Source organism: Dryas octopetala, chromosome 2, assembly GCF_963921425.1.
Source record: "Dryas octopetala chromosome 2, drDryOcto1.1, whole genome shotgun sequence".
NCBI lineage: Eukaryota > Viridiplantae > Streptophyta > Magnoliopsida > Rosales > Rosaceae > Dryas > Dryas octopetala.
This window is the reverse complement of record NC_141367.1, coordinates 31,546,736-31,568,534: the sequence shown is the minus strand read 5'-3', so window position 1 is coordinate 31,568,534 and position 21,799 is coordinate 31,546,736. Positions and strand designations below refer to the sequence as shown.

Genomic DNA, 21,799 nt, shown 5'->3' with positions numbered 1-21,799 from the left:
GCCAACCATGATGACCTTGAAAGTTTTTTTTTTTTTAGTATAATTTGGGTTGGTATGGACCGACATCAATGGTGAATTCAAAAATTAAATAGTTTGGGATCAAGATTAAAAAGTTCACGATGCATTTCACGTAATTCACAATTTCTTCCGGTCTTTTTTTCTCTTTTAAGACATTTACACAAGCATCTTACTTGCATTATTGCCCTACACTTGTCACCAAAATCCAAGCTTCATAGGATCAATATTTTTACTCAAGCCTAGCATTTTTGAATTTATGGGGTCAATGAACCCCACCCTGCATCCGCCCGTGGGTGTGGTGAGAGATTTCGAATGTGAATAGACCCATCCTAAAAATAGACACTTGATAGAAACCAGTTATATTTTAAGCTTACCCACGAAAAACATGGAATATTAATATATTAACCAAATGAGTCAAAGATAGCAGCAATGGCTAACATATAATATGTAACCATCACTATATATGATTTAGTACCATAAAAACAAACAATAAATATATATTTGGTTCCCCATACATATATAATTTTATATAAATGTATAACAAGCCAACAAATTAATGATGGACCACTTCGAACATGTGATAGGAAGAGGAATACTAGGGGTGTGCATAGCATGCAACTCAAAGTTGAAATTGGAAATATTGTGAGTGCGTGTACTTAATTATTAATTAATTATACCGGGGATATCATTCTTCTAGGGAATATGTGATTATGTGATGATTAAATTAGTAGGACCCACATGGATTAACTTGTTTATTCTTGAAATTGGATTTGGACTAATTAGGTGGGTTGCCGTTGACTTTCACAAAGGTAGAGTCGTGGAGAATAGAGATATCGACGTGTTCGATCATTTGCAATTCCTTCTCATCCGAATCCTCTGGAAGCTCTCTCTCTCTCTCTTTCTCTTTCTCTCTCATGCACGTAAGGGGCCATGCAAGGTTTAAGCTGACGTGGCAAGGGTGTATCCGGACCTCCCTCCAATGGAATTCCTTTAAGGAAAATCACCAGTGAGGTCAATGTATTAGGTAATTTTGACAATTTCTTGCCCAAAAAAGTAAGATAGTATTTTTGATCGGGGATAATTTTGTTTGGTAGCTTAATTCTACCTCACCTCCTGCCTGCTTGATGAGGCTTCTTCTAGTCTCTATATGATCCAGCTACTTAATTTGGTCCAGGTCATCCCATTCTTTAATCATGTATATATTATTAAATTTGTCCAAATTAATGCTCGAGTATTAGTTTTTTTTTTTTTTTTTTTGCAAGAAAAGTAGAAAACCATAAAGAATTAGAGGAAAATAAGGAATGAAAACACTGTGGTCTGGGACTGAAGAATGATATATATAATTAATTGAGAAGGGTTCCCCACCATTATGACTTTTTCACCTCAGGGCATCGAATTAGGTGGAAAAGTTTGAATGATTGTTCGTGTTATTTGTTTTCGTTTCGATTGATATCAACTTTTTGCATATATAAGTATATAACTACTTTTTAGGCACTATTAGTGCATATATGTCTCCAGATCTCCAGATTAATGTTGTGAATCTTGTCATGATCGATAAGATCAATACTTGCTAGAATAAGACAACGGATCGATATATGATAACAAGATCAAACGAGTAATACTTGACCTTTCAGAGGAAGCCAAGCTTTTAGACTCCATCTCTCAATAAATAAAACTAATATCAAACAATGAATTAACAAGTTTAGAAGAAAAAACTCAAGGAAACAAAAATAGTTTAAAAAGCTTGAAGTGACATTGAAAAGTTGGCACAATCCAGATTGGACGAAGATTTGCCATATTTTTCACTAGGCTAGGGTCTTAACATGTGTGGTGTAATTAAGGTTTTGAAATTCTTTGAGTCTTGATGTCATACACACCAAAATCATAAGGTGATTCATAGTTACTTACACGAACCCAATCGTGGTTGAAGCATATGCAATTCGGCTGAATTCCTAGAAAACTTGAAGCTAACACAAATATTGAACAATTATCACCTACGAAGAGAGAAACATTACCTAAGGTCTTTTTCTTAATCCACTTGCGTTTGTCAAAATCCAATACGAAAAGCTTGAATCCCTTTGTGTCACGTTGGCTATCTCTCCATTTCATACACCTTTGAACAAGCAAAAACTCTTTTTCATTTAAATGCACCAGATATTAATTTCCTCGTCTGCGGCTTGCGTTTAATACCGTGTGCAACCAATTTTACATTTGAGTTGGAGTGAGTAGTTACTTCAAATGATAAGAGTTTGCTCCAATCATCAACAACATAAAATTTATCTTCAACATAAACAACTTCATGAAAAAGATACCTTAATCCATAGTTTGAGTCTGAAGCCATTCAAACCTAGAAAAAGATGAAGGTTGCTTCCTGTTAATCACTACGAGCTTTGAAATATATATTTGTAGTATAACCGACTTAGAGACCTCAAGATCTCCGTTAACAATTAGGAAGCCAATTATTTATCCCTTAAAGAATATGATTTCCAACAACAATTAGGAAACCGATTTCCCCATTATTGTAACTCGAACACGCTGTATAGCTTTTATTTTTATTTATTTAATTAGGTGATAACACAATTGTAAAATTGTAACCAAGCCCAATGGGAAACGGGCAGGCCCAGGGATTATGTGATCCTTAAAGAATTTAGGCCCATCTTACACAAATAAATTCAAGATCCAGAACCTGTATTGAAGCTTCAATAAGGGGTGGATTGAGATAAAGCAGAAGGTACTGATTTTGTACAAAGTATCGTGTTTGTGGACCAACTTATGTAACGCTTGTTTGTCTTATTCCTCCATACTTGCTGTAAGCAAAATTACCATAAAATATATGGGAGGTGCTATTGGGTAGTTGATGTTTTCAAGTTGTAACCATCAACTTTCTTTCTATTCTATATGAATGAATCCCAAATACCCAATCGATATAGATTCTAGTTGGGTTTTGTTTTGATTTTTTTTTTTTTTTTAAGTTTTTAATTCAAACAAAAAATGTTGTGACATGTTAATAATGAGTTAAAGTCAAACCGTCAACCCATTTATGAAATGAGGTAAATGATAAATTCTCAAATTAAATAAATGGCTGTATAAACAAACATGCCCATTTCTTCCTCCACCAAAGTAACTGCATTTTGATCCCAACGTTGAAGCCAAGGGTTGTCTATCCCAACATATACAGTTTTGAAGTTAGCTCAATACAATATGAGAGCACGCTCGAACACACAATTACGTTTTCGGAAAGTCACAATACGAATGTCAAGGAATGAGGAATGTAATTTATTCAATACCATGAAACCGGATGCACAACTGAGAAAACAACAGGACAGAGTATAACATTTGTCTCAGTACAAATCCCACAAATTCGAGTTAAGAAATTTCTCGTCAGTAGCAACGAAAAGCATCAAAACATCCAAATCCCACAAACTCAAGCTTCCTGTTAGATATTCAAACCAGAGTGAATAGGCAGAACCAATAAAGGGGCATATAAGGAAACTCAACATAGCAAAGCAGGATAGATAAAAGGAAGACTTCATATCAGGTCATCAGCTGAATATACAATAATTATTAATTAGTGAGAACTGCTTACTGAAAGACCCTCAAGCAATTCACGTACTCCAGTTCCTGTTATTGCTTTTACTCTTTTCTTCAACATGGAATTTTCATCAGAACAATGACTTGTGAAATGAATGACTCACTAATTCTGAGTGTGCATATTTGAGTGCACAAATGTACTAATTAAGAGCTAGAGCTAGATACATGACGCTCTGAAGTTGTTCATCTTCTCTTAAATCCGCATCCAAACACAATCTTAGAGTAATATCATGGCAGGTTACATTAAACAAGCACACAGAGCATACGCGGTCCTTCCTTCAAGGGTTGAGCTATCTAGTCATATAGCATCTTCTATACAAATCATATAACAAAAATTCCCCATTAACCTCTCCCTACCCCAAACCTTACCCAAATTTCTAATGTTACACATGATAGCTGTAATTGTCACCATGAAACAACAAAAGTCATAGCGTTGTAACATACATTATATTTCCTTCAAGTCACAGTCCTTAAGCTTCATATGAAGCAACCTATAATCTCCAACCCTCATCTCTTGAGGTAAAGGTAACTAACCCCATGGCCCTTCTAATAACTGACTAAGTAACCCAAATTCCTAAGTAACATGAGGACAGGATACCATATGCTGGTATGCAAATAAACAACAATGTTATAGTCAAAATAGTTGCAATCTTAACCTTCTGTCCAAGTCTGTGAACATTGACAGAGAATATGTCATATGCCTCACATGACATGAAGAAACCTGGGACTCATGTATTTTTCATAACATGGGCATTAACCAGCCATCATAGATCAACCTCTCATATCAAATATTTGATATAACATTTCACAAATGAATGCAACGCACAAAAGGTGCAAATGATTTTACCACAGATCTTAAGGAATGCAAAAGGAAATCTCAGAAACTCAAACTAACAACAAATAAAAAATAAAAAAAAAACACACACACACACACACACTTTTTCTGGAACCAAAAAAAAATAACAGTTAGCTTTAAGGAAACTCCATATAATGTCTTCAATAAGTAAAAATCACCAGTTATCTACCGGCCTCACACTCAAATCAATCCCTTCAACCAGTTAATATAGTTCATACATATCCTCCCAGATTTTTCTTCTAATGGCTTCTCTAATTAGAAATTATAAGAGTACAGTTGTACAAATTCAACTAAAACAAGTAACTGTCGCACGTTAAGATCATATGTAAACTTGCTATAAACTAGTATATTTGGGTCAGTCCCATGTACATAGCAAGTGCATAATATGCAAACATTCAACAATATGAATACCCAGCAAATGGCTAAAATGATCATAATCCACATAACTAAGACTCCTTAAATGATCTAAAACAAATGGACACCAAAATAAGGATAATAGTACTAAAGCTGATAGTGATAATTTGAATCCGAGTTGAGCTTAAACATATGATTTCTATTGAACTAATGGAATTAATCCCAAAACTAAGAGTTCTCAAAGGGATGGGGACAACCTTCAGAGGAAGAAGCTCATGAAACACACACACACACAGGTGTATAAGAAGATGGGCTTTATCTAAAAAGAATCATTCATTGTTTTACTTCTTTACCTATTCCATATACAGGACAAATTGAAGCAAAAGTCCTCCTGCATTTTGGAAGACACAGTTATGAACAAAAGATAAACGAGTCTGTCTCATTTTCTTTTTACCACATAAAAGACTCTGAATCTTATGACATCCCTTTTCACATTTCACATTCCATGGAAATACATGTTTCAGATCCACAATGTTCTAAACTTTGAAGCATTGGTCACAATCCCATTTAAACATTGCTTAAATTCCCAATGCTCACGGTGATTTCAATATCTAAACCAGCTAGCAGAAAAGAATTCACATAGACCCTACAGTCTTGGTAAATTGGTTCAACATTTTACCAATATGGAGTCTCTTCTGCTATTGCAGCATCTATTGAAATAGTAATAACCAGAAATAAAGTGAATTTGATTTCTTATGAATTAAAAGCCCAATGCTTTTATAAATTTAAATCAAATTGGGGCAAAGCACAAGAACCGAGCAACCAAAAACCACACATTATGTCATCGTGCTTGAGCCCATGAATGAATGAATAAATCCTATAAACAAAAACCCATATTGGTCTTAGGATGCAAACCACAAATTTAGCGTTCATCAACCATAAACCCTAGGTTGCCAAAAACAACCCCAACAATCCACAAAGGCAGCACACAATACCAGAAAAACAACAACAACAACCCATCATTCACACACACAAAATGAACAAAACTTCAAATAAAAAAAGCCAATAACTGGAAAAAGAAGCAGACCGATTTGAATTAGGGAATTACCCAATAATAGTGGTTCTATTATGCGTTGGCAGTTTTTGGAATGAGAGGAATGGACACTCCCTGCTGCTGGGTCTGCTTCAACTTGGCCTCTTCTTCGCGGATCTTCTGCATCTTGAGCATTCGCTCCATGACGAGTTCGTACTCGCACTTCTCGTAGGAGTGGCGTTCGTTCTCACACTTCCATGGGAGGTAGAACTCAGCCTGCCTGCACTTGTTCAGAGGGATCAGCAAATGGGCGCACTGGTCTCTGTACGGAATCGGCACCCTCGCCTCCACCATCTCTGCCTGCGTCGCTATCATCTTCTTCGACGATCCCTCCGCTGCCATTTTTGGTTCTGGGTGTGCACTATTGGTGGCGTTGATGGTGTGTGTACGACGGCTCTCAGTGTCGGGGTGTTCAAGGTCCTTTTGGTGTGCGGATTGACGATGCGGATTCGGATTTGTTACCATATGCCTTATTATTTTCTTGGGCGCTTGTTTTTGTTTGTTTTTTTTTGGGTCAACCAACAGAAAGCTCAGAAAATCGTCTTCGTTTTTTAACCTGAAATTCTGAAAATATTGAGAAAATTTTCTTTTGGCCCTTTGGGAATTAGGAATTTTACGATATGGGAAAAGTAGTTATTAACTTCTTGTAATACTTTTTTGGAATAAGTACAAATTTTTTCTTTTCCATATAATCACGTGGTATTATCAATTCATTCAAATTATAATATGTGGATGATTTTAAGGTATTTTTCTTAGATTTTAAAATTTTTTTAAATTTTAAGATTTTAGAAATTAATTATTATACACATGTTATAATTTAAGTAGATTAGTAATATCACGTAACATGATTACGTGGTGTTACGGTTACACACAATAATTTTTTTTATAATTGAGTGTGATCAATATATTAGCTTGAATTAGTGAAAATATTGGGCCAAAACTGAAATAGAATTACTGAGGGATGGGCCACCAGGCCCACAGCCCACAGCCCACTACCCACTAAAACCCAGATTATGGTTTCGAAGTAGTTATAAGGAATGAAAAGTGTGGAGCATTTGAGTAATCAAACTTGTAAAGAGCACCGCTCAACTTGTTTAGCTGTACCCAAATCTTTGAGCATTGTTTAATGCTTATGGCATTTCAACTTCCATTATATACCATCATCAGAATGCCAATACACATTCAAGGGATCAAATGGAGTCATCAACTCAAATGCATGGCGAAGCGCAGAGGCTGCTGCCTTCAAAGAGGTTAGTCCCGCAGCTAATCATCTCAATCTCAATAGGCTCTGGTTAACATTGTATGCTTAAATGCAGTGTTTGTGCTTAAAATTTTGTTAGGCTGGCGAACAAAGTTGCTGTTATAACTGGGGGTGCAAGAGGGATTGGAGCTGCCACAGCTAAGCTCTTCTCCCAGAATGGTGCTCACGTTGTCATTGCTGACATACTTGACGACTTAGGGGCTGCACTGGCTGAATCTATTGGTGGCCGCTACATACACTGCGATGTGGCAAAGGAAGCTGATGTTGAATCAGCTGTGGAGCTTGCACTCAAATGGAAAGGCCAAGTTGACATCATGTTCAACAATGCTGGCATTCCTGGCCCCACGGGGAGCATAACCAGCATTGACATGGAAAATGTGAAGCACCTTGTCTCTGTTAATGTTCTAGGCATTGTACATGGAATCAAGTACGCTGCAGGGGCCATGATCAAAGCTCGAAAAGGAGGGAGCATCATCTGCACATCGAGCTCGGCGGCCATCATGGGAGGGCTCGGAGGACATGGCTACACATTGTCCAAGGAGAGCATCAATGGCCTGGTAAGAAGCACTGCTTGTGAGTTGGGAGTGCATGGCATTCGCGTGAACTGCATTTCACCTCATGGGGTTCCTTCAGAGATGCTTGTTGATGCCTACAGAAAGCTTCTTGGGAGGATGGATTTGAAGGCTGAAGATGTGGGCAAAACTGTGGCGGAGACGGGGAGTTTGTTGCGCGGGAGAAGTCCAACTGTGGAAGATGTAGCACAAGCTGCCTTGTTCATTGCAAGTGAAGACTCCGGCTACATAACAGGCCATAATCTTGTTCTTGATGGGGGTTATACGGTTGCTAACAATACCCTAAGCGTCATCTACCAAAATAATCATAAACTTACTGTGTAATGAAGGCCAATATTTGCCAGTCCAAATAATTATACTACCAAATATTACCAAGCATGATATTATCTCTCTAATGAGCTTAAACTGTCTTCACTGTTTCACCTAGCAGTTACAAGTTACAACCTGAGGTTTCCCAGCACCAAAAGATTGACAAAAAAGAGTAAGTAGAAGAGGAAGTTAGAAAAGAAGTAGGCTAGCTACGGGCGTGAAATTATGAGCCAGTTTGGAATCTTACTTATAATTCATAAAATATATAAATCTCTAGCTAAAAGTAATGACTCCAACTTCTTACATCATGTTCGTGGCAATTAAAACGACGAACTGTAATTGAACAGTGAGAATTTTCCTAATGCAGTCTTTCAATTCGGAACCTTGACAAACCCCTCATACTCTTTAAAAGAAGAAACAACTAATTGGTCAGTTATGCAGTCCTCTAAAAGTTTAAATACGAATTCTATTCCATCTTGTAAATGTAGCCTATCAAAACAATTACAGGGGACCATATCATCATGGTTCAAATTGCTCTCCTCTAATATCAAAATGCCACCAACGACAGCTGTCTGCATTTGCTTTCTCCTTCTAGCTAAAATTTGAAGTAAAATTCAGATTTAAAAAGTTATTGGAATGACAAGTAGGATAAATTTGAATATCTCATCTATAGAATCTTCTACAAAACTGTTTTTCTTCCAACAACAACAAGAAAACACTGAACTTGGTTTAATCACAATACCAGAACTACAGATATAATTGCTAAAAATAGGTTGTTCAGGGAGAGGGAAAGCTTTCAGCATTGCACCCAAGCAAGAATTTCTATCAAAATATGCTGCAAACCTACATCTTGATGTTGAAGTAATCATGGTCAAAGTGATGTAGACGTACATAACCATCCTCCCCTCCACTTGAGAAACTGACAGTTACATAATATAAAAAAATATAGTTAGAATATTTTGACGTTAAAGCACAACTGATTACAGCAATATGAAAATGCTCTTCGTCCAGGACAATTTTCTCATTATATTCAGGCAGATAATAATCCACATATCATTAGTCAAATAAGCATCGATAAAAGTACTTGAATTTTAGACAAATAAAAGTAAAAACTGAATGAATGGAATATAAGAAAGGTGAAGAACAAAATATGAAAAATAAAAGTAACAGCATTTACGCCCAAACACTCATTTAGCCTCAGAAGAGGAGCTCCAACTCTTATGGGAAAAATTAAAATATTGATCATCAGACACAACCTCCGACACTTGTGTAGATGTGCCACTATCAGCACTAACATTACATCACAACCTATAACAATGCCAATAAAAGCACCATACCTAACACTTCAGATTACACTCCACCACCCTTGGTTAGACTTTTAACCAGGTACATATGCCATAGAGCATGTATGAAATTTTTGTAGCTACACAAATGATTTATGGTACTTAATACACAAATACATTTTAATGATACTAAACATTTTTATTACTCAATCATTAGTAAAAGCAATATTTCATAGACAAAAGTAATGTGAAATTCCTAAACATGGTAATCCAAACCAATTCTAAATAAGAAGCCTTTGTTCATCATCGATTCAAGAAACCTAAAAGTGAAATTATGGGATTGAACTATACCTTTTGCCATCAGGATTGAAAGCCAAAGCGTTTATAGGTCCAAAATGCCCTTTAACACCTCCAATCTCTTCTTGAAGAATCTAAGCACAAGATATTGAAAAAAATCATGCACTGAAGTGATGCAACCAGGGACCTTCATGCTATAATATATACATATATATATATATATATAACAATTTATGATTTACCTTGTCAAAGAATTTGGCTTCAAATTTCCCAGCACGATGATCAGTTGTGGTGACAGCTGATGCATCCTGACCACCACCAAGCACCACCTGGAAAGCACAAAAGAAACTTTATATTGACAAAATGATCAAACCTTTACAATGTATCAGGAAAAAAAATTCATATACATGAGATACAAAGAAACTAAGTGGCATGAATGACCTCATCAAACTTAATACTAGAAACTGAACGCACAAACTATTAGTATGTGTTTGTAGAAACCATTTTATCATATTTGCACTGTCATAAAAGATGACTCCAAACCCATGTAATCTTACATGATCAAGAAGAGGAGACAGTGCAACGGCATTCACTGGACGCTCTGTCACATAGGTCTTGATAAGAGTCAGCGTTCTGATATCCCAAAGCTAAAAATTTGCAGCAAAAAACACAAAATCAGTAAAAATACAGAAACTACCACTTAATAGAAACAAAAAAAAAAACATAAAGATTGTGAGATGCAGTGCCTTGGCAGATTTATCTAGGGAACCAGTGAGGAAATGCGAGCCATCTGCCGATTTAGCAAGTGATGTTATCGTCTTTTTGTGACCCAATTCCTTCTCGTTCTCTTTAAGTAGTTTTCCCGTCTGCAAAATTGAAAAGAATGTTAAGCAAAACTTAGCCAGGAATAGTAAAGCTCCCAAATTTCTAATGCAAGCATACAATAAATTAGCTAATCACCTCAGAATCCCAAATACGAATAACTGCGTCTTCTCCAGCGCTTATGATAGTCTTGTTCAAAGGCCCCCAAACAGCTCTGTTTATTCTTCCCTGAGGACCCTTGATTACCAGAACGGACTCACCAGTCTCTGAGAATTTGAAGGCATCGATTATTTATACTTAATTATATATATGTATAATTATTTATTGAAAATCAAAAAGGTCGAGAAATAGAAGGTTACGATCGGCGGGGTCTTTGGCAATGCGTTTGACATGAATCGCAGAAGGTAGTTCCATGAAGGGGTCGGTGGTGATGACGGCGAGCCTATCGCCGACGGATAAGTCGACGGCCCTCGCCGGAGAGTCGAAATTGAAGGAAAAGAGCTGCTGACCGGTCTGAACGTCCCAGAGCTTGGCGGTCTGATCGGCGCTACCAGTGATGAGGCGAGCGGAGTCCCTGGAGACATCGCAGCACCAAACGGCGCCGTTGTGGCCGCGATAGGTACCGAGTCGCTCGCCATTGTCGGCGAACCAAACCGTGGGGTTGTGATCTTTGGCGCAGGAAAAGAGGAGGTCGCCGTCCCTGTTGTACTTTAGAAAGGTCAAGGGCCTCTCGTGGCCTTTCATCAAAATCGGCCTCATCTTGGACTTGGAGGAACAACGACACGAATCTACAGCGAATCAACGAGCACTACTGCTATCAGTGCTATGGCAACTGAGGCTGAGGGAAAGTTTAGGAAGAGGGGGAAGAAGCAACAAGGTTTAGGTTAGGGCACGACATCATGGGTTCAAGAGGCCCATAAACCAATGGGCCTCCCGAAATTATTCTGTCCAAGTGGAACTCTAAATTTTCCCAAAGGTATGATCAGTACACCCGTTATCAGAGTTTTTTTTTTAATTTCCAATTTTACTCCTGGTTGCACTAAATACCAAATTTAGAAATTAATTAAAACTTTCAGACGAAAAAAAAAAAATCATAGCTGTAATTCTTTAATTTTTTGATTCATTCTTGTTAATTTTATTAACAAGCACATTCAGGGGTAAATTTGAAAACTTGGAAAACAAATTTGAGTGCTGAATGTGGTGACCAATGGACCCATCCATTGGCATTAGAAGCTACCTATGTTAAAAAGGAAACGTTTAAAGGCATTAGTAACCAATGGACCCATCCATACTCCATAGAGTTTGATATTAACAAAAGATTACAAAACCACATCTGTGACAGTAAACAATGAGTCCAATCCATTCATTTTTCTTATGATATGTATATATTATTTACTTTAAATTCAAGTGGTAGTTGATGCTGATCAAATGCACCTTGTCGACCCGATTACATTCTCCTTAGAAAATAAAAATACGGGCAATAAACAATAAAATACTAATACTGCAAGTCTGCAATCCTTGTCGACCAAGAAATCTTACAATTGTACAGCATGAAATGTTCATAGCCACAATCAATGCACAAAGTTTACAACACTTGTTGTAAAAACAATTGTTTCCGGAAATGCTTGCATGCCAACTTGGAAAATTATTACAAATCAAAGTTGTATTTGTAATAAATAGAGGCAGCAATGCCTCCTTGAAGAAGCCTTTAAGCAGCAGCCTTCTTCTCTTTGTAGTTTCTGGAAAAGACCATGTAGACCAGAAAATTTAAGAAGCTGAGTCCAGCTAAAAGCCAGTAGAAATAATCAAGATGACCCTCATTCAAGTTATCTGGAATCCATCCAGCCTTCCCACCCTTTGTTGTGATGGAAGTCACAATTGTCAGAATCAGAGAGCTGAGGTAATTCCCCAGTGAATTTGTTAGAAGAGACAATGCACTGCATAAACTCCTCATAGCATCTGGTGCTTCCTCATAGAAGAACTCATGCTGCCCAATGAATGTGAAAACCTCTGCAGCCCCCAACAAGAAATATTGGGGAATTTGCCAAAGTATGCTAAGTGGTACTGCAACATCTATGTCAACCAATCCAAGCTCCCTGGCAAGCTGCAATCTCTTAATCTCTACCAATGCAGCAGCTGACATGCATAGGATTGACACAAAGAGGCCAATTCCCATCCTCTGCAACTGTGAAAATCCCCTCTTGTTCTTTGTATACTTTTTAGCGATTGGGACGATTACCGTATCATATATGGGAACCCAGATGATAACACTTACAAAATCAAAAAACGAGAGAGATGCTGCAGGAAGGGTGACAGAACCAACAATTCTGTCCATCATCTTCCCTTGTTCCACAAATAGTGTAGACATTTGGGCATAAACAGCAGAAAACACAATTCCTGTTGCCCATATTGGAAACATGCGGATCAAAATCTTCAGTTCCTCCACCTGTGTAACGGTACAAAGACTCCATGGATTGGAGAAGTCCCCACGTTCAATCTCAGCATCTGAGATCAAAGCAGCTTTATCAAGGCACCTGCAGAAAAGACATAGTACATTAAATGGTCAGTTTGCAGCAATTTACACCTCAAGGGATGTCCAATAATTTATGTGATATATTCCAAGTGTCACAAAAGCAAACACTTTGGAATAAATGGTCCTTATTGGGGAAACCAAATTAAAATATAAATAGTCCAACCCTGGACAATGAAGAAGAAGACTACTTCAGTTCATTACTGTGCTCCAGTTTACGACTTCCTTCAATGGCAGAACTCCTGTTTTGTGTTTCATAAAGGAAACTATTGTCCTCAAGTACTCTAAGATTCCTCTTACGGAATGATGCAACCAAAACCTGGCATATTCTGGTTAGAGGGCTTCCCCCTGGTTTCTGAAGTCGATATAGAGGTGTGCCTAAAAATAAACTTGCAATGCAAAGACCCATAAGCACTGTAGGAATTCCAAATCCAATACCCCACCCAACCTTGTCCTGAATCCACACCAGTAAACTACTTGCTATGATAGCACCAATGTTTTGAGAAAAGTAAAACCAGTTGAAATAGGACCCCTTCTTCACCCTTTCTGTGGGATTGGTATCATCAAACTGATCCGCCCCAAAAGGCCATATACAAGGCTTGATCCCACCAGTCCCTAATGCAATCAGATATAGAGCAGTGAAGAATACTGCATATTGTGCAGGAGTAGCTGAAGGGCATACAGAACCAGAACATTCAGCAGGCTTCAGTGCAGGAACTGATGCTGAGAGAGTCAGTGTACACATTCCCTACACAAAATCAGTCATCCAACATTAAAGTAAGATGTATAAAAGTTCATGTAGATAGAAGCTATCAGTAAAGACGATGATAAGTGGGTGAAAAGAAATAGAAAATAGGCAGTCTGACATCATTTCCCTCACCAAACCTTGTCAACCCGCCCTGAGCTGATCCAGTGCAAGTCAACATATCCTCATCTATCCATCCCAAGTTCCGACCATATAGGTCGCCTTATATAGGCTAGAGTACACTTCCCTTGAAACTTAAGGATTAAGGAGATGGTGATCTGAACTGAAAAATCACAAACATGAAAACCTTCCACTCCTAAATAATTTTATTTTCTTAAGCCCCAATTTATTCCAAGTCAATGGCATTAATGACATCAGAGTTTAAGTTCCAGGAAAGTAGAGATTGCAGCTCAACATGATTGTAGTTTTTCAACTCTTCTCTGTAAAAGCCATTAAAAGAATTGATGAAAAAAAAAAAAAAAAAACCAAAGGCTCTACCTTTACTGGCTTGAGGGAGATGAGGACAAGTGAGAGGTAATGTGGTCAAGTATTTGAAATAAAAATGATAACTTCTGCTTAGATATTTACAATTAAGTAGACTGTAGTGAAACCAGCAATTGTCCAATATCTTCCCAAATAGGTATCAGCTAAGACGGCCCCAATGAGGGGTGTAAGATAGCAAGTTCCTTTCCAATTTGTAATATTCCTTGCAGCAACGACATTTCCTTCATGTAATTTGTCTATAAGATAATTGACAAGATTGGTAGAAATGCCATAGAAGGCCAACCGCTCACAAAAAAAGGTACCTGTATTTTATACTGCGACTGTTATGAACAATAGAACAGCAGATTACTTGGATACATATAAGCGCAATGATGAAAAAAGTACATCACCAAGAATGAAGGAGCACGCTTTCCACTGTCCGGTTTCATTTTTAAGAACAGGTTTCCCCTTTATGTCAACTGAACCATCTCCAGTGTATAGTCCACTGCCTTCATTCTGAAAACGTAATATAAAACATCATACATAGATAAAATAAAACATGACCAGAATCCGAAGGACATACAATTGCGGAAAAAAGAAAAAACAAAGAAGTCAACATAGAACTCTGTACACGTTTGTACGTACAATCCACGCACAGCTAGAATTGGGGCATCAACAACCTAACTGAAATTGTAATGTCTAGAGTATGTACCACTGCACTACAAATTAGTGGCAAACATTCAAGGAATATCAATTCAAGCATTTAAGGTAGACTAAGGAATGGCTATTGCCAAGCTAATGAAGGAACTAACCAAAAGAATAAAACTTTAAAGGATGGCCTATCAAATCAAATGTACCTAACTTTGGTCTGATATGTTTGGGGTGAAGAGGAAACTGGATGCTAAGCTGATTGTCTTTTATTCACCCCAACCATCACAGCCTAAATAAGTCTTTGGGTAATTGGGTTTAAGGCTTAGATTTAAACAAAATTGCTCAAATACTTTTGGGTTTTGACCCTGGAGACATTTTAAACCAGAAGCAAAATCATGGGTAAAGAAATGTCCTTTGTTGTTGAGTAACGTAAACTCCAGACCACAAATACCTGCAAATTTCTGGGTTGGTCATCCCCATCGAACGGATGCACTGATGGGTGTTAAATGCTGGGTTCAGAGACAGGGATGCCCTACCGTTGGCCATTAACTTAATTGGGTATAAATGGACTATTTACTGAGATGGATGCTCAGGTGGGTTATCTCAATGAAACTCACCCAAATAGTACTGCTCTTAATAGATGACAGTGACAACGACAGCGAGTTTATCAAGTCAATGCTGGAAGGGGTTCAGTTTCATCACTCTCACAGTCACAGTGCCAGCAACGAACTATGCTCTGTTGGGATGTTTTTGCTAAGAGGAGATAATGTTTCAAAGTTTTCCCGCTAAAAGGCCCCAAAACCAAAGCTCGACGTCTCTAAATTAGTATCAAAATAAAAATAAAACAAAATTGAATTGAAAATAATGTATGTATGCCTATTTGGGTATTTAACTGATTTTATACAGACCAAAAGAACTGAATTTATAGGTGTAAGAAACTTTTAAGGAATAATAAAAGAAAAAATAAGTGAGAAAGTTGATCAGTGTAATGTTTAAGGTAGAGGTAGAACCTGCAAAAGATTGTCTTCCAAAAGTGCTCTATCATCATCTTCAGAACACATCTTTTTCTCTCTCTCTCTCTCTCTCTCTCTCTCTCTCTCTCTCTCTCTCTCTCTCTCTCTCTCTCTCTCTATATATCTCCTTTTTGTTTTGAGGCTTCCTTTAAGTCTTTAACCTCTTTTCAGAGTTCTATGTATCTTCCGAAGACTCCAAAGAAAGATTAGATGAGAATCAATTAATGAAGGGCCCACTTCCAACGACTTTACAATGATTCGTGAGTTCTTCACGACGGCACGCAAGAGTGAATGGTTGGTCAGACGACTCAGACCATCACTTGCAAGTAACCTGCATGCCGTTACTTACAAAAGCTCAAACTGATAAAATAATAAACAATAAGAAAATGATTTTTAATTTTGACTAATGAGTAATGATAAATTAATTTGGGATTCCAGACAATCAGTAACCAAAGCCCAAACGAGTAGTCATGAGTAGAAGGAGCTAGCCATGGGAGGAGAAGAGCATGTGTGTCAGTGTCATGAGTTTGCTCTGTTCTAGTGTTCTGCTTTGGTTTTTAAGTAAGGGAAGGAGATTATAAATGGGTTTGGTATAGAGGTGTGGCAAAAGTAAGCTGTTTATGTTTGATAAAAAAGCTTATTTTTAAAATTAGAGTCAAAAGAAGCTGTTTTTGGGGGGTTTAAAATAAGTAGGGAGTTGCTTGCTTTATTCCACAACAGTTTTTTCAAAATAAGTAGGGAGTCACTGACTCACTGGTTAAGTTTAAACCAAACCCATTGCCACATGCCCAAAATAGAAACCGAGTGATAGATGAAAGCCACCTACTTTTAGTGGCAGCCATACGTATAACATACAAAATAAGACTAACTGATGATTTAAGCATGGGAAAGATGGTTACAAGTCATCTTTCTCAATCCAATAGAAAACAATTTTTTTTAAATCTCAAAGGACCTTGGAAGAATTCGGAGCTAATAGTGTTTATATACAAAGCACAAATAACAGAATGATTTTTACAAATGGCTTCAGCAACTTCCAACTAGGAGAAGCATTTTACCAACACAACTTCAATTTCTTCCATTATGTTTTGAAGAAATGCCTTCCTGGAGAAGCCTTAAGAAGCCTTCTTCTTTTTGTACTTCTTGGCACAGACCATGTACACCAACATATTTATAAGGCTGAGTCCTGCTAAGAGCCAGAAGAAGTAATCCAGATGACCTGCATTCAAGTTGTCCGGTATCCATCCAGTCTTCCCACCCTTTGTTGTTAAATAAGTTACGACTGTCAGAATCAAAGAGCTCAGATAATTCCCCAATGAAGTTGTCAGAAGCGACAATGCACTGCACAAACTTCGCATGGCATCTGGAGATTGGTCATAGAAGAACTCAAGCTGCCCAATGAATGTGAATATCTCTGCAGCACCCAACAAGAAATATTGAGGTATTTGCCAAAAGATACTAAGGGGTACAGCTACCTCCTTGTCGACCAAATCAAGCTCTCTTGCAAGCTGCAATCGTTTAATCTCTACCACAGCAGCAGCTGACATGCATAGGACCGAAAGAAAGAGACCAATACCCATTCGTTGCAACTCCGAGAAACCCCTTTCTTTACCAGTAAATTTCCTTGCAATTGGGACAATAAACCTGTCATAAACGGGGACCCAGAAAATAACACTGATGACATCAAAACTTGAGAGGGAGGCTGGGGGAATGGTGAAAGAACCGATAGATGTGTCCATCATCGTCCCTTGTTCCACAAACATAGTCGACATTTGGGCATAAACAGCAGAAAAGACAATTCCAGTAGCCCAAATTGGAAACATGCGGATTAAAATTTTCAACTCCTCCACCTGTGTTACGGTGCAAAGCCTCCATGGATTGGATAAGTCCCCAGTTTTTATCTCGTCTTCTGATATCACAGAGGCTTTATCAAGGCAACTGCATCAAAAACAAAGTTCATCAAAAATTTTAGGAACAATTTAAATTGTGGTCGAGTTATTCAAGAAACATGTAATTTAAATGTTCATAATAGCACAGTCGATATTATCAATTTGCATAGTAATTGAAAATGGGCCATTTAAGTTTTCTTAGAAAATGCGTAAGTCTATTAAATTATTAATTATTCCCAATTTCAAATATGGAGATCTAGCAATCCTTTAAAATAACTTCATCATAATGTATCTATTAATTTCAAGCAAACAAAGATAGTTAGAAGACACTTACGTCAGTTCGTCACTGTGCTCTAGTTTACGACTTCCTTTAATCGCAGAGCCTTTATCTTGTGTTTCATATAGGAGACTACTGTCCTTAGGGACATCCAAATTCCACTTATAAAATGATGCAACCAAAACTTGACACATTCTTGTAACAGGGCTCCCCCCCGGTTTCTGAAATCTATAGAGGGGTGTGCCTGAAAAGAAACTAGCAATCGCAAATCCCATAAACAATGCAGGAATACCAAATCCCAATCCCCACCCAACATTGTCTTGAATCCACACCAGTAAACTACTTGATATTAGAGCACCAATGTTGATACAAAAGTAAAACCAGTTGAAGAAGGATCCCTTCTTTACCCTTTCCCTAGGATCAGTATCATCAAACTGATCTGCCCCAAAGGATGAAACACATGGCTTGATCCCACCAGTCCCTAGAGCAATCAGATAGAGCCCAAAGAAGAATACTGCGTACTGTGCAGGAGTAGCTGTAGGGCATACAGAACCCACACATTCGGCAGGAATCAAAGCAGGAACTGTTGCCGAGAGAGTCAAAGTACACATTCCCTGTACCAAATAGACATTACGAAGGTTGGTAAGCATATACAAGAGGCAAGTAGGGAAAAAGAAGAAAAATAAAAAGAAAAGAAAGCACTTCTTAAAATAATGGGTGCAAGAAGCATCACCCCTAATATGCTTGCTATTTCAGATGCACAATCAGAAACACAATACCTTCCACTCTTAAAAGGTAACTATAGGGTTGTGGAACATTTCTTTCTATGACCCTTTTTATATAAGGTAATTGAAATGGAAAATACCAGAAAAAAATGGCACATAGTAGTTTTGAGATTACAGAATAATAGGCGGGCATCTACATTTTGTTACTAAATTATGTCCTTTAATATTCTTAGTTACTATGATTGCATGCCAATACGATTTGTTCTTCTTTTTCTTTTTCCACTGTTTTCTTGAAACAGAACTAGTCATCCAACAAGGCCTCAAAAGTTTTAAGCAGGAAATGCCTAGTGTGTAATTATCCTGGTCCAATCACAATACCAAGGTACTAATCACCCAAAGTCCAAAGATCAAGCTAGTTAAATATTTGCTAACATCCAGGGCCTATCACAACAAAATGTCTTAAAGGATGACAGACTTAAATTCATGAAGATGAAAAAGAAGGTTAACCTAGGGGACTTGATGATTTAAGAGATGGTCAAGTATATCAGATGAATTCTTGCATGCAGCAAAAAAATTGGAAAAGCACTTTAATTTGTATTTACAATGAAGTAAATCGTGGAGAAAACAGCAATTGTCCAAAATCTTCCCCAGTAAGCATCTGCTAAGACAGCTCCAATGAGAGGTGTAAGATAGCAAGTGCCCTGCCAAGTGGTAACATTTCTTGCTGCAGTGACATTTCCTTCGTGCAATTTGTGAGTAAGGTAAGTAACCAGGTTAGTGGCAATCCCATAGTAGGCCAAACGCTCACAACATTCAGTGCCTGTCATGTATACCAAAACTATTAAAACTAAATAACCTTATTTGATGTACAAAAGGAATGTAAAGCACAAAAGATCACCTAGAATGAAGGGGCATGCTCTCCAATTCCCAGTATTTTGCTTCAGAACAGGCTTCCCATTAACGTCAACTGAGCCGTCTCCTGTGTACAGTCCATTGCCTTCATTCTGAAGATACAATAGAAAACATCAAGTAAATAATGCGACGCATGTTCAAAACTTTAACATTGAAATAAAGAAATGTAAAAGAAATTCAAAATCTTTTTCCAGGGAAGACAATTACATTGTGAAGTAAATGTCTTGCCAATAGAGTGATCGGTATTCAAACAACAATTATAAAGAAACACATGTAGACAAAAGAAAAGGGCAAAACGTTTGATTATTAAAATTATTTGGCACTGAAGAGCTTGTCCATGAGAAGTTCACTGCAATAAATATCTTACATGTGGAAAATAATTCATCCATTAATATATAGGTGCAAAGATATGCTTTAAACCGCAGTATGGTTGTTGGCCACAAAAAAAAAAAAAACCACAGTATGGTTTGGCTGAAGATAAATTACAAAGTTTCTGCAAATTTGTGGAAGTTGTAAGGCACAATTAACTTCTAACTGTATAACTGTAAGCATATACCTGATTTAGCAATTTCCCCAAAATACAAATTGACTAAAACCCAATCCCAGTTTCTCAATTTCAAAATTCCCTCTTACGAACAAACTCATACTATTACTAGGGGCGTATTTCCAATTGAAAATTGAAATGGATCATAAGTCAAACCCCCTCAAACTCATACACAAAGTGTTTTGCAAGACTCCAACCAAAAAAAAAAGTGTTTTACAAGACACCCAATTCATGCCAAAAATAATCATCTATTTTTCACATTAAAGACCAAATTTTGGAAACCAATAGAACAGTTTCATGAAAAAGGACAGAACTTTAGGTAATACAGAGGCAGCTAAGAAAGAGAAGAGAGAGGGTTGGAACCTGAATAAGACCATCTTCCAAGAGCGATCTATCTTCCTCTTGAGAACCCATCTCTCTGTCTCGCTTTCTTTCTTTCTGGGAAGCAATTCAATTGCATATAATAGACGAGAGATAAATAGATAATAATTAATAAGCAAGATATAGATTCACCTTGGAAGTTGGAATATTAAAGATATAGAGGCATGGCCCGTATGGGTTAAGGTCTCCTGTTACGTGACGTAAAACACAGACAGACCTTCGGACTTGGGAGACTAATCCAACCTTAAAATATTATTATTATACAGTAAAATTACGATTAATGTCCAATATTTAGGCTTTTGCAATTTAGACTATTTAGTCGAGTAAAAACTAAAACTAAAAGGCACGAAAGCTAGTTTTTCAACCACTAACCAATCCAGAAATCTGAGTCATGCTTGCTGTTCACTGTTCAGAATCCGACAAAACATTTACGGCAATTTCTTTGTTAATGACTTAATTCGATTGAAAATAGATAAAAGGGCACACCTTCCCAAATTCATATCTTTACCTTAAAATATAAGGAAGAATTTTAGTTGCCAACTAACTTTTGTAAAATTTATATATATTTTTTCATAATAAGTGTTCAGATTTTTATTATATCTGAAGAGGGGGATTCGAATATTCCACTCAGGAAAATACAATGTGTCTCAATTATTACATTTTAAAATTTTATAATGAGGAAAAAAAAACAATTGTAGAAGATGTGATGAAAGAGTTAGCAAATGAAGTAGGTGAGACATTTTCTTTTGTAAAAATAAATTGATATAATGTTATGAATCTATCCAAAATTGTAAAATTATTTAAGTACTAGATTTTTTTTGTTTTTTGGGGCCTTCGCCTTGTTCATCAACCAATGGGCTTTGCTCGATCTCCAAATAGTGGGCTTTGTTGTTTTGGAAGAATAAAAGACGTTGGGCCTGTTAATTGGACCCGTCTAGCTCCACATGTTAAATATCGCATTGGGCTTCGGCCCGTATTGTAGCAAGGAAAAGAAACTTTTACTTTTAGAATGACTTTGCTTGCACGGTGCTTCAAGTCAGCTGAGGTGAATTAGATTCGCCGCGTCGCCAATGTGAAGCTGGAATTGAAGGGAGGTCCACTGGCTGACACAGTTGCCGGTTTCTGTTCTCCGCTTCCTTTAGTATGCCCTTGAAAGTTGAAACCGCCAGCTTTGACTTATGTGAAAAATAGTAAGA

At 37.3% G+C, this 21,799-nt stretch overlaps 5 protein-coding genes across 6 annotated transcripts; 1 reads left to right on the top strand and 4 right to left on the bottom strand.

The window, feature by feature from the left end:
- Positions 1 to 3,271: 3,271 nt before the first annotated feature.
- LOC147295726 (NADH-ubiquinone oxidoreductase B18 subunit) lies at positions 3,272 to 6,414 on the bottom strand. Its single transcript, XM_086232794.1, has 2 exons — positions 5,928 to 6,414; positions 3,272 to 3,451 (listed from the first exon to the last, which is right to left on the bottom strand). The coding sequence occupies exon 1, from the start codon at positions 6,375 to 6,377 to the stop codon at positions 5,946 to 5,948; it is 432 nt and encodes a 143-aa protein (XP_086088920.1). The 5' UTR covers positions 6,378 to 6,414; the 3' UTR covers positions 3,272 to 3,451; positions 5,928 to 5,945.
- Positions 6,415 to 7,106: 692 nt separating this feature from the next.
- Positions 7,107 to 8,069, top strand: ATA1 (TAPETUM 1). Its single transcript, XM_086231280.1, has 2 exons — positions 7,107 to 7,162; positions 7,253 to 8,069. Exons 1-2 carry the CDS (start codon positions 7,107 to 7,109, stop codon positions 8,067 to 8,069), a joined length of 873 nt encoding a protein of 290 aa, XP_086087406.1.
- Positions 8,070 to 8,500: 431 nt separating this feature from the next.
- LOC147295724 (eukaryotic translation initiation factor 3 subunit I-like) lies at positions 8,501 to 11,349 on the bottom strand. Of its 2 annotated transcripts, XM_086232278.1 has the most exons (8): positions 10,816 to 11,349; positions 10,595 to 10,722; positions 10,381 to 10,500; positions 10,192 to 10,281; positions 9,877 to 9,963; positions 9,689 to 9,768; positions 8,902 to 8,973; positions 8,501 to 8,649 (listed from the first exon to the last, which is right to left on the bottom strand). In XM_086232278.1, the coding sequence occupies exons 1-8, from the start codon at positions 11,213 to 11,215 to the stop codon at positions 8,646 to 8,648; spliced, it is 981 nt and encodes a 326-aa protein (XP_086088404.1). In that variant the 5' UTR covers positions 11,216 to 11,349; the 3' UTR covers positions 8,501 to 8,645. The 2 variants fall into 2 exon arrangements, with proteins under 2 accessions (XP_086088404.1, XP_086088403.1); XM_086232277.1 differs by lacking the exon at positions 8,501 to 8,649 and having other exon boundaries at positions 8,704 to 8,973; positions 10,816 to 11,344.
- A 588-nt stretch (positions 11,350 to 11,937) lies between these two features.
- Positions 11,938 to 15,971, bottom strand: LOC147295723 (protein NRT1/ PTR FAMILY 8.3-like). The gene is made up of 5 exons (XM_086234543.1): positions 15,876 to 15,971; positions 14,625 to 14,730; positions 14,320 to 14,537; positions 13,178 to 13,734; positions 11,938 to 12,990 (listed from the first exon to the last, which is right to left on the bottom strand). Exons 1-5 carry the CDS (start codon positions 15,924 to 15,926, stop codon positions 12,165 to 12,167), a joined length of 1,758 nt encoding a protein of 585 aa, XP_086090669.1. The 5' UTR covers positions 15,927 to 15,971; the 3' UTR covers positions 11,938 to 12,164.
- A 717-nt stretch (positions 15,972 to 16,688) lies between these two features.
- Positions 16,689 to 20,799, bottom strand: LOC147295722 (protein NRT1/ PTR FAMILY 8.3-like). The gene is made up of 5 exons (XM_086234544.1): positions 20,586 to 20,799; positions 19,665 to 19,770; positions 19,369 to 19,586; positions 18,099 to 18,655; positions 16,689 to 17,813 (listed from the first exon to the last, which is right to left on the bottom strand). The coding sequence occupies exons 1-5, from the start codon at positions 20,634 to 20,636 to the stop codon at positions 16,991 to 16,993; spliced, it is 1,755 nt and encodes a 584-aa protein (XP_086090670.1). The 5' UTR covers positions 20,637 to 20,799; the 3' UTR covers positions 16,689 to 16,990.
- Between the last annotated feature and the right edge of the window lie 1,000 nt (positions 20,800 to 21,799).